The sequence below is a fragment of the Mus musculus genome, chromosome 18 (assembly GCF_000001635.26).
Source record: "Mus musculus strain C57BL/6J chromosome 18, GRCm38.p6 C57BL/6J".
Taxonomy (NCBI): domain Eukaryota; kingdom Metazoa; phylum Chordata; class Mammalia; order Rodentia; family Muridae; genus Mus; species Mus musculus.
This window is the reverse complement of record NC_000084.6, coordinates 12,125,083-12,138,523: the sequence shown is the minus strand read 5'-3', so window position 1 is coordinate 12,138,523 and position 13,441 is coordinate 12,125,083. Positions and strand designations below refer to the sequence as shown.

Genomic DNA, 13,441 nt, shown 5'->3' with positions numbered 1-13,441 from the left:
TCTCACACACACACACACACACACACTCACACACACACACACACACACAGAGTTTTGTATGTGAGTGTTTTTTTTTTTTTTTAAAGATTTATTTATTTATTATATGTAAGTACACTGTAGCTGTCTTCAGACACTCCAGAAGAGGGAGTCAGATCATGTTACGGATGGTTGTGAGCCACCATGTGGTTGCTGGGATTTGAACTTCGGACCTTCGGAAGAGCAGTCGGGTGCTCTTACCCACTGAGCCATCTCACCAGCCCCGTGAGTGTTTTGCCTATATAAATGGACCATGTGCATGCCTGTGCCCATGGAAACCAAGAGTATCACATCCTCTGGAAGCAGAGTCAAGGATGGCTGTGAGACACCATGTGGGTGCTGGGAGACAAGTCTATGTCCTCTGCAGGAGCAGGAACAACTATAAACTGCTGAGCTATGTTGCCAGTACCCAAGACTTTTTGGTTTTACAGTTTCTTTCTAACTGTGGGTGGATACACATGCACAAGCACATGTGAATGACCTGGGAGGCAGAGGCATCAGACCTCCTGCAGCCGCTGGAGCTGCAGTATATAGTTGGCTGTGAACCACCTGATGTGGGTGCTGGAAGTCAATCTTGGGTCCTCGGGAAGAACAAGTGCAAGCTTTTCCTTTTCTCGCTCTTTCCTGTCCCTATTGCTGTGTCCTGTAAAAACAGTTTGTAAAAAGTCATGCACTAGGGGCTCCGCTATTCTTCTTAATTGTAGAATCCTGTAAATTAAGTCAGTTTGGAAACATCATCCTGTTTCCCCCCCCCCCCCCCCAGCACTGTGTGCTCTCTTCTGCACACTGGGTTTGGGGCTTGGGCATTCATCTAGACCACCTCTGCAGCCTGAGGTGGTGGCCACAGTACAGAGGAGCACAAAAAGGAGCATGAGTTTGAGGCCAGCCTCAACTATGGTGTGAGACCATATGAAAGAAATAAAAGAAAATAAAGCTTTAGAAATGTCCTATACTGTAACCAGAATGCTGCTGGCTTGTGTTCATGCTTTGTGTTTTTGTGTTCATTATGTAGCCCTGGCTGGCCTGTAACTCACTATGTACACCATGTCTCTGCCTCCCAATACTGCGATTAAAGGCATGGCACCATACCTGGACTGGAATATTGCTTTTAAAATGTATTTAACTATCTATAACTTACATTTTCCATTCTTGCTGTGTTCTTCCTTCCACATACTACTTCATCATGCTTGGTGGTGATGTCTTTTCCTTTTCCAATAAAACCCTTTTTGGGAGTAGGAATTGGCTTTGCTAAAGGCAATTAAGAAAAGCGAGAATATAAGAATAGCAAGTCATAAAGTCTTGCACTCAGCAAAACACTGGAGAAACATTGAATCTAATAGAGTGAATTATCAAATGAGATCCAAATATAAACATGAATCTAGACAAGTTCACTGGAGACATTACTCTTCCGTACTCTACCCTTCCCAACTGTGCCCTAGAAACAAGAAGCACCTGGTCTGTAGGGATCGTCTCGAGTGTCCTGCCAGTCAACCTCGTCTTCAGAGCTGTCACTGTCTTCAAAAGGATGAACTTTGCGATAGTTTTCAAACGAAATGGAAACTTAAAAGGTAAAATGGTTGATGGTTTATTTAGGAGTGTACACAGGCATTTCCTACCACCCACTGGAAATGCCATGTGAGGTCTGGTACCTTTGCTATCACCATTGAACTTCTTTTCCTCACGCCTAAGCTGTGCATCATATTCTCTGTCAAATTCCATCTGTAGCATCTGAGCCAGCATTAGGTCACTGGAAGTGTCAATGTTTTCTCCAGAAATGAATGGTCCTTCAGCAACACTGTTCAAAATAAGGTGATATAAGCTGATCTGATGTGTTGTGCTAACAGCTACTGACTGTGAGAGAAGAAAGCATCTTTAATGCTAAAATCCCACTGAAGAAGGGGCAAGAATCAACCAACACATTTACCATCCTCTCTCTGTCCAGCCAGCTTCAAACCCACAGCCAACTCTGAGAGCTGCAGCTAGGATTGAGAGCTGGGAGAGAGACCTACAGGGTCTGTCAGGAAATCCATATGGAAACCCAGAATGCTTGTTGTCTATAATCTAACCAAAGTAGAAAGAAAGCTAATGAAGAAACAGACAACAAACACTAGAAAACAATACCTTAATAGTTCAACTGTTGCACTAAAAGGAACAAACCCAGAGACAGAGTGGTTTGTCTAAGATAATATAAACTCAGAATCTCTTATCCAAATTGCTTGAGACCAAAAGTACTTATGATTTTGAAAGTTTTCAGACCCAAAGTCTGAAATGACTAATGTTTAAGTATTCTTGATCTGAAAAATTATAATCCAAAATACTCTAAAATCTGAAAATTTCTGAGTGCTTTTTTGAGTGTCCAAAACTTTAGGGGCTATTTGCTCTGTACTGAAAATCAGGATGAACTAGGAACAGTGTGCTTCTTTTGCATGGCTGAGTGTGCACTTTTACTCATGTATAATGACAGTCCCCAGTCAGACGCTAAAGCTGGGTTACAGCAAGTGCTGTGTGTGTGTCACGTACACAACTTCAGGGAAAGCAGCCGCTTCTTCTTCCAACTGCAGCTCTTTAGCCAGCTCCTCACTCATCACCTCGGTCAGTGAACAGGATACTGTGTTTTGAGGGGTAGCCCATGGGCACTGTTTAAACAAAAGAGAAAAACTTTATTTATAATAGTAACTACATAGTTGAAAATGAGGTTACCTTTTGAGAATTAAACTAGATAAAACTATCAAAATGAGTGATTCACTATTTACAATGTTCACTTTAAAAGAAAGCATCTTTTTTTGTTGTTAATTGCATTTTCACTTGTTCACTTCGGGTACAAGCACCACAATGCAAGTTAGGTCAAAGGACACCTCGTGGGAGTTGCATCTCTCCTTCTACCATGTGAGTCCCAGGGATTGGACAGGAATCAGACTGCCAGGCCTGGCAACAGGTGTCTTTCTTTATCCATTGAGCCATGTGACCACCTCCCAGTGCAAGTCCTGTTGAGGGTAAATGTAAACTGAGACATGCACCTGGCCTTTTGGTCGGTGTGTTCTCAAGGCTGACAAAGTACCAGGCTGTTACACAGCATCACCCAGGAGGCAAGGAGTTCAAGTACAACTAACTCCCTTGTTCCAACCCATTTCTCATCAAACCTTTCTGCTTGTGACTTAGCTTCCCTAGTAGATTCTCTTATGGGAATAGACTGTGTCACCAGCCATGTGATTCACTCCTGTAACTCCAGCACTTAGGAAGCTAAAGGAAAAGATTGTTTCAGGCCAGTCTGCCCTACAAAGCAAGGATGTCTCAGAAAGAAAAAAGAAATTAATCTTACCAACTAATACAATTCTAATCCCACTCAAGAGTTATGCCTAATTCCAATCTAAGCATAAGGCCATGGCTCCTTACACAAGTGTCAATCCTCCTTAAGATGTCTGACTATATGCTAAAATAGAACCAAGAAGAAGCCACAAAATATGTATTGCCCACTTTAGGATCTGAGAGTCAGACTTAACAAAATACGATTACAAAAGAGTAATGTTCCTGGGATCCTGCCTCAGCACTGACCTACCTTAGTGACGTCACCGTCTCCGCTTCCCTAAAACACAGATTCTAGGTTATTTCACACTTTTCTAAAACATCCAAATCATCATTTACTCCTTGTCTTGAGTCAATTTTCCACAATTCAGAGCCTTTTATCAAAATGTAGATTTTACTAGTTACATTGCCTTAGTTAAATGCTGTGTTAGTTTCACTGTCTAAGCTCATTCCTTAATGAGTGTCTACTACAGAATTAACAAACATTGATATCTATAGTGGCCACAAAACTATTTAACCAAGGTGAGACAGCAAAGGTACATGAGACTCTGAGACAACTGGACAGGGGAACCACCCATGCTCAGGTTCCAGAGCACAGTGGAGAGGGTCAGAACTGACTATAATAGGCTGCTGGGATGGAAGCTGAGAGCAATCAACAATTGTTTCATGCCTAAGGGAACCAGAGCAAGTTTTATCTGGACTTGGTCTAAGACAGAAGAGGTGCACATGCCCCTTGCACACACCTACAATAGCCATTGTAGAGCTGGTCCATCCCCATGGAAGGCCCCACCCTAGAAGTCCACGCAGTAGAAGAGGCTTCTGGAAAGTTGACTGAAGCTCTCTGTAATGTGCAGAACACGGCTTTCTTTGGCCGTCTGCTCTTTAACCTAGAAATCTTGGTCTGGGGGGTTGGAGAAATGGCTCAGCCATTAAGAGTACCTGGATGCTCTTCCAAAGGTTCAATTCCCATATTCACATGGAAGATCACAGTTGTCTGTAATTCCATTTGTAGGGGATTCAACACCCTCATATAAACATATATGCAAGTGAAGTAAAAATAAATCAATTAAAATAAGTTCTTGGTCTGATCAATTCCAAAGTCCAAGCTCTAAAAGCAGATGACTGTATTCTTCCAGTCACGATTCTTACCACAAATATCAACCAATAAGGTAAGTAGCAGCCTCCTGCCCCTCCTTTTTTTTTTTTTTAGTGGTGAAGATTGAATCTAAGGTCCATTCTAGGTAACTGCCATTCCAGGCAATAGCATGAACTACATTTCTGCCCAACAGATAACATGTCAACATTTAAATCATATTTAAATCATGACACAACTTGAGTAGCTACATTATTTCTTTATTGGTTGGTTGGTCTTGTCAGATCTCAAAGAAACCCAGATAAGTCTCACTCAGTACCTGTGGCTCCTCCCAGCACTTCCTAGCCCCGCCCCCATCCTACCTCTTCAGCCCAATGGCTGTGCTTCCCTTCACCCAGTTTATGATTTCTATATAATCCAACCATTCTGGCTATGCACTTTCTTGGTCTCTTGGTCTGCTTGTTTCTCCTTTCTCTTGCTTCTCTCTCTTCTGCCCAAGCATGGCCAAGTCCAGTGTGAACCTTTCCAGATGCCTCAAGCTGTACTTTCCCTCAGATCTGTAATAAATCCCTTCACTTGGGTGAGGAGCCATCTCTTGGATCCTCGTTTGAATTAGGTCTCTGTTTTGTAGTTCTGGTTGTCCTGAAACTGTGTGGACCAGGCTCTGCCTCTCATGTGCTGGGATTAAGGGCATGAGCCACTCCATCTGGCCGTATCATCTACATGTTAAAGGCTTAGAAACTGAGACAAAGGAGAGCTCCATTAGTAGAGATCAGCACTAAAGTGCAGCCAGGACAGAGCATGAGCTCTTATCCTCAGGACTCAGCTCAGAGCTTCAGACACAGAAACACTCAAGTAATTACTGCATGACACACGCCACAGGAAACAACGCAAAAATAACCAAACGTAGTCTGAAGCTGCAGGGGTCTGGTAACTTTCAGCATCTCTAATTGCTCAAGTCCCTTCCTCCATCTTGCCTGCCTTTTTCTCAGGCTCAGGGTCTACTGTCATCACCAGATTCTAAAGACATTAACTATAAACTACAAGGTGACACACTCCTCAGAAGAGCCAATAATGTCAGGCAGAAATCTTGTTACTTTGAAATAGCAGTTTCTCTATTTCCCCAAAGATAAGTCCAAAAACACAGGCCATAGATATAAACAGCACACGGAACTGCCCACTCACAGTGACCATGTCCTATGGAACCTCACACTCTACAGCTATACTTCCCTATCTCTGCCAACCAGTTCAACTGGGCCACCTTCCACTGAGGCAACTTCCTTGAGTTAGGTAAGTCACAATTTCAGGCTCCCACAGTTTAAAATCAAATTGACACATTTAAAAGTAGCCGGTAAAAGCCTTCCACAAAATTCCCCTGAGCTCTGTGAGGGGCAGCTTTAGGGAAGGGAGCACTCCACAGATGTTCATCCTGCTAAAAGGGGCTTGGGACATGTGCCAGAGGCTTCTCCTATGAAATGGCACCAGGATAGATGGTGGACAGTGCTGTCAATCTCTTGAGACTCTTTACTGAGTAGTTATGAGGCAGTAGTGAGATGGCTCAGCTGATAAGACACCTGGTGAGCAAGCATGACAACCTTGCTTGTTCAATCCCCAGAACCCACAGAAAGCTGGGAGGAGAACCAAGTTTATAAAGTTGTCTTCTTATCCCCACATGCAAACCATGGCACATGTGCCCCACTCCCTGCATCATACATGTACCCAATAACAAGAAACTAAAATTTTTAAAGTGGCAGTAAACCCAAGGCAATTCGAAATCTCTGACTCCTACCCCATCAGTGACTCTGACTCACAATTCTGTCCATCAATATATTTACACATAATATGGAGCTCAGATGAGAAACAACACCCATCCTTTCTGAGTACATCTGAGGTCAACTGTGGCTGTCAATATCATCATATCATCAGACTAAGAAATGCCTGGATTCCAATCACTCCTCTGGTTGTGCCTGTGAGGGTTTCCCAGAAACAACTAGACCACAAGGGTTCTGCTCTGCTTCCTTCCAGATCCTCAGCTCTGACTTCCATGACAAGTGGTCTCACTATGGGCCCAAAACCACAGCCCAGTGACCATGATCTGAACACTCTGAAACCATGAGCCAGAATCTTCCACCCTGTAAATGGTTCTCTCAAGTATTTTGGGTCCAGCTATATAAACCTAACACTGTATCTGACAGACCCATAGCCACGTTCCTAAATCCTTAACCCAGAGATGGTTCCATCATATGATCTAGTGAAGTCCCACCACTGAACTCTGCTCCTCACGGTTCTTGACCATGGCCACACTCATCAGTCTCTGGCTAGTGCAGGTCGAAGGAATCAGCCTCCTTTCCTTTGGTTCCAAATGATGTGTCTGTTCCTAGCTGCTCGCTCCACACTATAGAAAGGCTATCTATGGTGACAGACTCAGGTAAAATGAAAAATGACAAACTCAAGAGGCACCCAGTAACAAAAGTTCAGTCCTCTACTTAAAGCAAGTCTAAGCTCACAACTCACAGGAAGATCCTCTTTCTAATCAAATAATCCAAGGCACATTGTCCATGAGTCAATGAATGAGTCAAACATTTCTGGAAAAAATGTTCTGGGTTTCCCCTAAGCTAAGGGCCAACCTCTCTCACTAGAACTGCACATTCATCATAACTGGTACAACTTTTCTTGAAACTTCACTTCCCACCTGCTTTCAGTTCTTCTACCTCAGCTTCTGCAGTGCTGGGATTACAGGTCTGCACCATTAAATACCGACAGTTTTTGAGACAAGGTCCTCACTAGACAGCCCAGCCTGGCTTTGAACTCCTGATTTTCTTGCATTCAGCCTTGGAACTACAGGTACACACTACCATGCCGAGCAATATGCTAAAACTAAAGTCATACCTCACTAATATTTCCTTAGCTTTCCCCAAATGCCTTTTTCTGATGTAGAATCACATCAGGACACCACATTAGAGTTGTCATGTCTCCTTAAGCTCCTCTTGGTTTTGAGTTTCTCAGACGCTTTGGTGTCTGTTGCAGTTCCATGGATTCATTTCTACAGCTCCCTGTTGGAGCTAGAGACTTCCCAACTTCTGCCTCTGGTTTGACAGTCCCCCACTGTCTTGGGCTATGGCCTGTAACTCTTTGTCTGTAATAGCAGTGTGGCATTCTGTCACTCGTACCCTGGGAGAGCAGGTCACTGGGACCCCGTCAGGTGAACTGTGAGGTCAAAACTTTTCCAGCATTACTAAGACATGCTTTTTCTTTGTAACTTTTATTCTCTCAATTATAATAAACTTTGCCAAGTTTACATCAGATCTGATGACATCATCATCCTGTGGCCTAACTGAATGTCTAACTGCACACTCATGCTAACTCTACTGTGTTACTGTGTCCATCTTCAGTTATATTTGCTATAACGATATATACAGATAGATAGACGGATCGATCTGTGGGATGGATTTTCCCAGTATACTTCAATCAAAACATATACAACAAATAAATAGAAGAGTAAGCTCCTTTCTATCAAACTATGCATTAGTGATTCTTTAAACAGCCCTATTCTCAGGGCCTCTGCATCTCCTCCTCCCCAGGCACTCACTGTGGTTTTCCAGGCTTAGAGAAGGAAAGGTTTTGGCAGTCTGTCTACCAGAAAACTCCAGGAACATACTTTTTGTTAAATGATGAAAATGGGATTTTATAGTTCTGTTGACATACACTTAAAGGAGAAGGTGGAGGGCATTTTTTATCTGGTATTATTTAGGAAGTGAAACATGGTCTCAGGGAACTTTCCTCCAACTTCTGTGGGTGTTTAGCTGGAGAAAGTCAAAGAACCTGGCCTCTACTTTTGTTCTTTTATGTATATTCATTTTGACCTCATCAACAAAGTCAGAGCCTCACACACAAACGTTTATCCATCTATGACATGAAGATGTGCCCATATTTACCAGTACAACATTTGAATCTTCCTTCAGGCTTATAAACTTATAAAACCAACTTTTAAAAAACTGAACAGCTGGGTGTGGTGGCACACGCCTTTAATCCCAGCACTCGGGAGGCAGAGGCAGGCAAATTTCTGAGTTCAAGGCCAGCCTGGTCTACAGAGTGAGTTCCAGGACAGCCAGGGCTACACAGAGAAACCCTGTCTCAAAAAAACAAACAAACAAACAAACAAAAAACCAAAAAACTGAACAGTTGAGCCTGACAGTCATAGTGCATGTCTTTAGTTCCAGCACTAGAGAGGTAGAGGCAGGTGGATCTCTGAGTTAGAGGCCAGATTCATATACTGAGCAAGTTTCTGAACAGCCAAGGCTACACAAAAAAATCCAGTCTCGAAAAACCAACCCTTTCACACCAACCCCCACAAAATCCAAAACGCAAATTAATTATCTCTTTTTTTCTGGATTAAAAAAAAGGCAGAGTCCACTGAGATTAACAATTGAATTAATAAATGAGGCAAAATATTCTGAGTTAGCACGCAAAAAACTATTACGAGGTTTTAGAAGGCTGGATCGCCTTCACAACCTTAAACCTGAGGAATACAAACCCCAAAGGAAGCACTGTTGCTCTCAGCAAGTGTTACCAGCCTTTTCATCCGAACCAGTGTAACACGAGAAAGAGGAGGCGTAAAATCAGACACGAACAGAAAAGAATCGTAGTCTGCCACTCGAGAGGTACAGAAAAACAAAGCCTACGGTAGACCATGAAAATTCATAACCATTTTACAGTATTACTGCCCACTTTAGTATAATTAGCTGGAGCGGGGAAGGCGCACCTAGATTTTTAACATTTCAAAAACAAGACATTATCGAACTGGGATAACCGCACTCGTCTGAAAGCGACAGTTTGCTAAGGCGACCTTCTAAGCTTTCTCGGGGCTGGGATGACCCACTTGGCTAGTGAAAAACAAGAGCCAGCTGTTTTCCCTCAAACCTCGGCGTCCGTGGGGGACGCTCCGCTCTCGTCCAGAAACAAATGGAGAAGACAAAGCGCAGATCCAGTCGGACCCCGGAGCACCCTGAGCGAAGCCGTCGGGGTCCCGCCCCAGGCTCGCCTGACTCACGTCTCCTAGCTTCGGAGACCAGCATTTGGCGTGAACTGGCTCACTTGCCGTGACCACCGCTCGCTCACCTTACTGGGTCCCCAAGCTGCTGCGGGCCCTGGCTCAGGCGAAGACACTCCGACCAGATCCATTCCGGGAAGAAGGCAGAGACGAGAACAGAGTCGAGAGGTGACAAGAGGAAGAAAGGGCTCCGCCGAGGACACGGGCGGGGCACGGGCAACCCGCTGCCGGTGCCGGAGGTGAGGTGACAGATGGCGGCGGCGGCGGCGGCGGCCGCGGCCGGAACTGGACCACTTCTTTTCCGCCCTGTATACTAAGGATCTCACTTCTGATTGGCTGTTCATAACCCAGGAGGGCTGTACTTCCGGTCTCTGCGCTTCCGATTCAAAGGTTTTCTGGCAAGGGTTGTTGACGAGCTCCTGGCAAGGCAGGGCTGGGTTTGGCTTTCTCTCAGCGGGCACTCCCTGTGCAGGCACCGCCTTCCGGTTCCTTCTTCCCAGTCACCGAATCTAATTAATTCAAGTGTGGCCTCCGAATGCTTAAGCCTGGCTGTCTCTGATCATTATTTCCCGGGGTAATTCGAAACCCGGACGGATTGGCGGAAGGGGCGGCGGCGGCAGAACTGGCATCTTTAAAGAGGGGAAAGTGATAGTGATACAGATTGCGACTGGGTTAAGTGTCATCTGAGGGCAGGTGTGGAATGAGAAAAGCTGCTGAATATGTGGCCTAATACTGAGCGAAAAATAAGACGGCGCAATAAAATGGGTGATTCTCTATTTTATTGGGAAATTTATATAATGACTGGAAAAGCATAAGCATTATACATCACTATATCCAAGCACTAGTCGGGGTTTAATCTCAAAAATGATGTTGAGGAGAAGATTCCATCCGTTCCTGAAAATGAAACAGGTACATAGAAGAAAGTAACTCAATTTGGACATTAAATGGCCCCTCCAGCTGGCCGCCTAGCATTTTAACACATGAGCTTTGTGGGGGTTGTTCGGATCAAATCACAAGAGCTAAAATTAAAAAACAACAACAACCTCAGAGCTGGTTGTTATGACCAAAAAAAAAAAAAAAAAAAGAAAGAAAGAAATAGCAAGAGCTGAGATGGCATTAAAAGCAGAGTATGATGCTTCTAGTTTGCATACCAGAAAGATATTTCTGACAGCTGTCTGCTGGGTGATTGCAGTGGCTTACCCACTGCAATCCTATCCTGACAGTCAGGGAGGGTTGCAGAGACTTGCCTTGACACATGTTTTGAATGTGTTGCCATCTGTGTAATTTCAAGGCATGAGAATTTTAAAAGGTTTCTGTCAGGTGACTGTGTATTCCAACTCGGATCTTTCTTTTATTTCCAAGATGTTAGTTTGGGGTTGGGGTACAGATGTTGGTAGTGCATTACGTAAGAGGTTTAGGATGAGCAAATGCAGTATATTCTTGAATAAAAGGAAACCACAGTGAAGTAAAAGTGAGAGGAGGATGAGATGCTAACAGAACCAAGACAAAGAATCAGGCCACGGGATAAGGGATCCAGTAGTTAAGGTGTTTGCCTGATGTTGCCAACTACAGACTCCTAAAATGTCAGGCAGACACTTAAAATATGTACAATCTTTGACCAAATGAGGTGGCGCACACCTTGGATCCCAACACTCCAGAGGCAGAGGCACATGAATCTGAGTTGGAGGTCAGCTTGGTCTACATATCAAGTTTCGGGCCAGTGAAGACTACATAGAGAGACCCACCTTAAATAAGTAACTATATATTTTCAAATCTGAATAGAGTGGGTATGTGTTGCTTACTGTAGCCATCGGTCTTTAAAACCTGACTGTGGTGCCTAGGGAAAAAAGAAAAGACAGATATGCAGATACAATGTCCAGAAAAACTGGCACCAAGTAGGTTATGCCAGCTCTGGTGGAGTGTATCTACTATGCAACAGCTTAAAATCTCAGCACACTGTTGTGCACAGCAGGTGTAGGTGGAGCAGTCTCCAGTTGCAGTCATCTGGGAGGAGAAGCTTCAATTGCTAGCTTTTGTATGTCCTCATCAATTATTTGAAAACACTCTTCCTTGGACCCCAAGAAGGGTTTAGCGTTTACCAGTTCCAAGCCTGACCCATACAGGGAAGGCACGGCCACTCCCATGGGTCCTAGGCCTTCAGCCCTTGACATGGATGCACCCATGTCAACTACACACATTCACTTAGAACTTCATTTTTTTTTTAGATTTATTTAGTTTATGTACATGAGTACTGTAGCTGTCTTCAGATACATAAGAGGGGGTCAAATCTCATTATGGATGGTTGTGAGTCACCATATGGTTTCTGGGATTTGAACTCAGGACCTCTGGAAGAGCAGTCAGTGCTCTTAACCGTTGAGCCATCTCTCCAGCCCCCAGAACTTCATTCTTTTTTTTTGTTGTTGTTGTTGTTGTTGTTTGTTTCTTTCTTTCTTTTTCGAGACAGGGTTTCTCTGTGTAGCCCTGGCTGTCCTGGAACTCACTTTGTAGACCAGGCTGGCCTCGAACTCAGAAATCCACCTGCCTCTGCCTCTTCCTCCCAAGTGCTAGGATTAAAGGCATGCGCCACCATGCCCGGCCAGAACTTCATTTTTTACACATTCATTCAAGCTTTCCTCGGCTCCCCACAGTGGGATACCAATGACAGCATTTAGACCTGTAAGATGTAATGGAGTCTTTGAATGGGGTCGTGCCTATTTAATTATGGAACAAAGGAAGCATGACAAGTAAGGGCTTCCTGCAGCTTCTGCTTTCCCTCTGCTGAAGAGCCCGGTGGTGCTCAGCTGAGAGAAAACAGTCAACACATTTCTAGTGTCAGCACGCTCTCTGGTCTCCAAAGGAAACATAAATAAGGCTCTTTGGTTTTTTAATGTTGAAATGAATTTAAATCTGTTTTACTTTTGAAAGACAGTTGCTGTTAGGCACCTTTACAATGAATGTATGTATATATGTATAAATAAATGAATGAATGCATGATCCTGTGACTTCTTAAGTTATGTTGCTCAAAGCCTGTAATCTCCCACAAGGTTTAAAAATTAGGCAAACTTTGAAATTTTTAATAGTGTTTAAGAACTAAGTAACAAACATATCCGAACTGGTTTACTTATTTCTCTCATACAGAGTTTCCTTTTGCAAATGAAGTTATGAGGTGGTTTTGTGAGGTGCCTGTGTGAGAGATTTGAGGATAACAAATCCTGCCCTGAGCAAGCCTAGCTCACTTGTTGTGTTTAACATCCTCGTTTGGGAAAACACACATTATCTCTGGGAGCTTTTGTGGCCTTGTCAGTTGTATTGAGGTTTCCTGTCAGACACCAGGGAGTCCTCTGTCTCTTACCTCCCACAGCTGGAGTTACAGTGGCCCACCATGCCCACCTGGCATTTACATGGGTGGAGATCTAGACTCCAGACCTCATGCTTGCACAGGGAGTGCTTCAACTGCTGAGCCATCTGTCCAGCCCTGCAGGATTTTCTTTAATAAATATTTCCCGTGTCTGTTCTGGTGTGCTAAATACTTTTACCCTCATGCCCTCAGCTTGGCACACTGTTTCCTGTCCGGAAGCACCCAGAACAAGATGAATAAGGTGAGAGTGGTCCTGGACCTGTTGTTGTTATCCCCTCTCACCTAAACAGGGTTTCTCTGTGTAGCCCTAGCTGTCCTGGAACTCATTCTGTAGATCAGGCTAGCCCCAGACTCAGAGCTCCGCCTGCCTTTGCCTCCTGAGTGTCAGGATTAAAGGCATGCGCCCGCCACCACTGCCCTGCTGGGCTCTGGCTTTTTTGTTATTGATTTAACAGGTTTTAAAATTTTTTATTGGAGAAATGGCACACTGCTCTTCGAGAGGTCCTGAGTTCAATTTCCAGCAACCACATAGTGGCTCACAGTCAACTTTCATAGAATCCAATACCCTCTTCTGGTGTGTCTGAAGACAGCAACAGTGTAC

At 44.1% G+C, this 13,441-nt stretch overlaps 1 protein-coding gene across 5 annotated transcripts in view; it reads right to left on the bottom strand.

Moving 5' to 3' along the window:
* Nucleotides 1-12,433, bottom strand: part of Riok3 (RIO kinase 3) — a 31,277-nt gene extending 18,844 nt beyond the window's left edge. For 4 of the 5 annotated variants that reach the window (XR_001782390.2, XR_001782391.2, XR_001782389.2 and 1 more), the window contains exons 1-5: nucleotides 9,551-12,433; nucleotides 2,557-2,672; nucleotides 1,686-1,831; nucleotides 1,489-1,596; nucleotides 1,175-1,284 (exon numbers count right to left, since the gene is read on the bottom strand). Coding sequence is in view for 1 of the 5 variants with exons in the window: in NM_024182.4 (NP_077144.2) it covers nucleotides 1,175-1,284; nucleotides 1,489-1,596; nucleotides 1,686-1,831; nucleotides 2,557-2,672; nucleotides 9,551-9,613 (543 nt within the window). In the remaining 4 variants the exon portion in view is untranslated. The remainder of the gene's footprint in view (nucleotides 1-1,174; nucleotides 1,285-1,488; nucleotides 1,597-1,685; nucleotides 1,832-2,556; nucleotides 2,673-9,550) is intronic. The other variant, NM_024182.4, reaches the window with a different exon arrangement.
* Nucleotides 12,434-13,441: the final 1,008 nt, after the last annotated feature.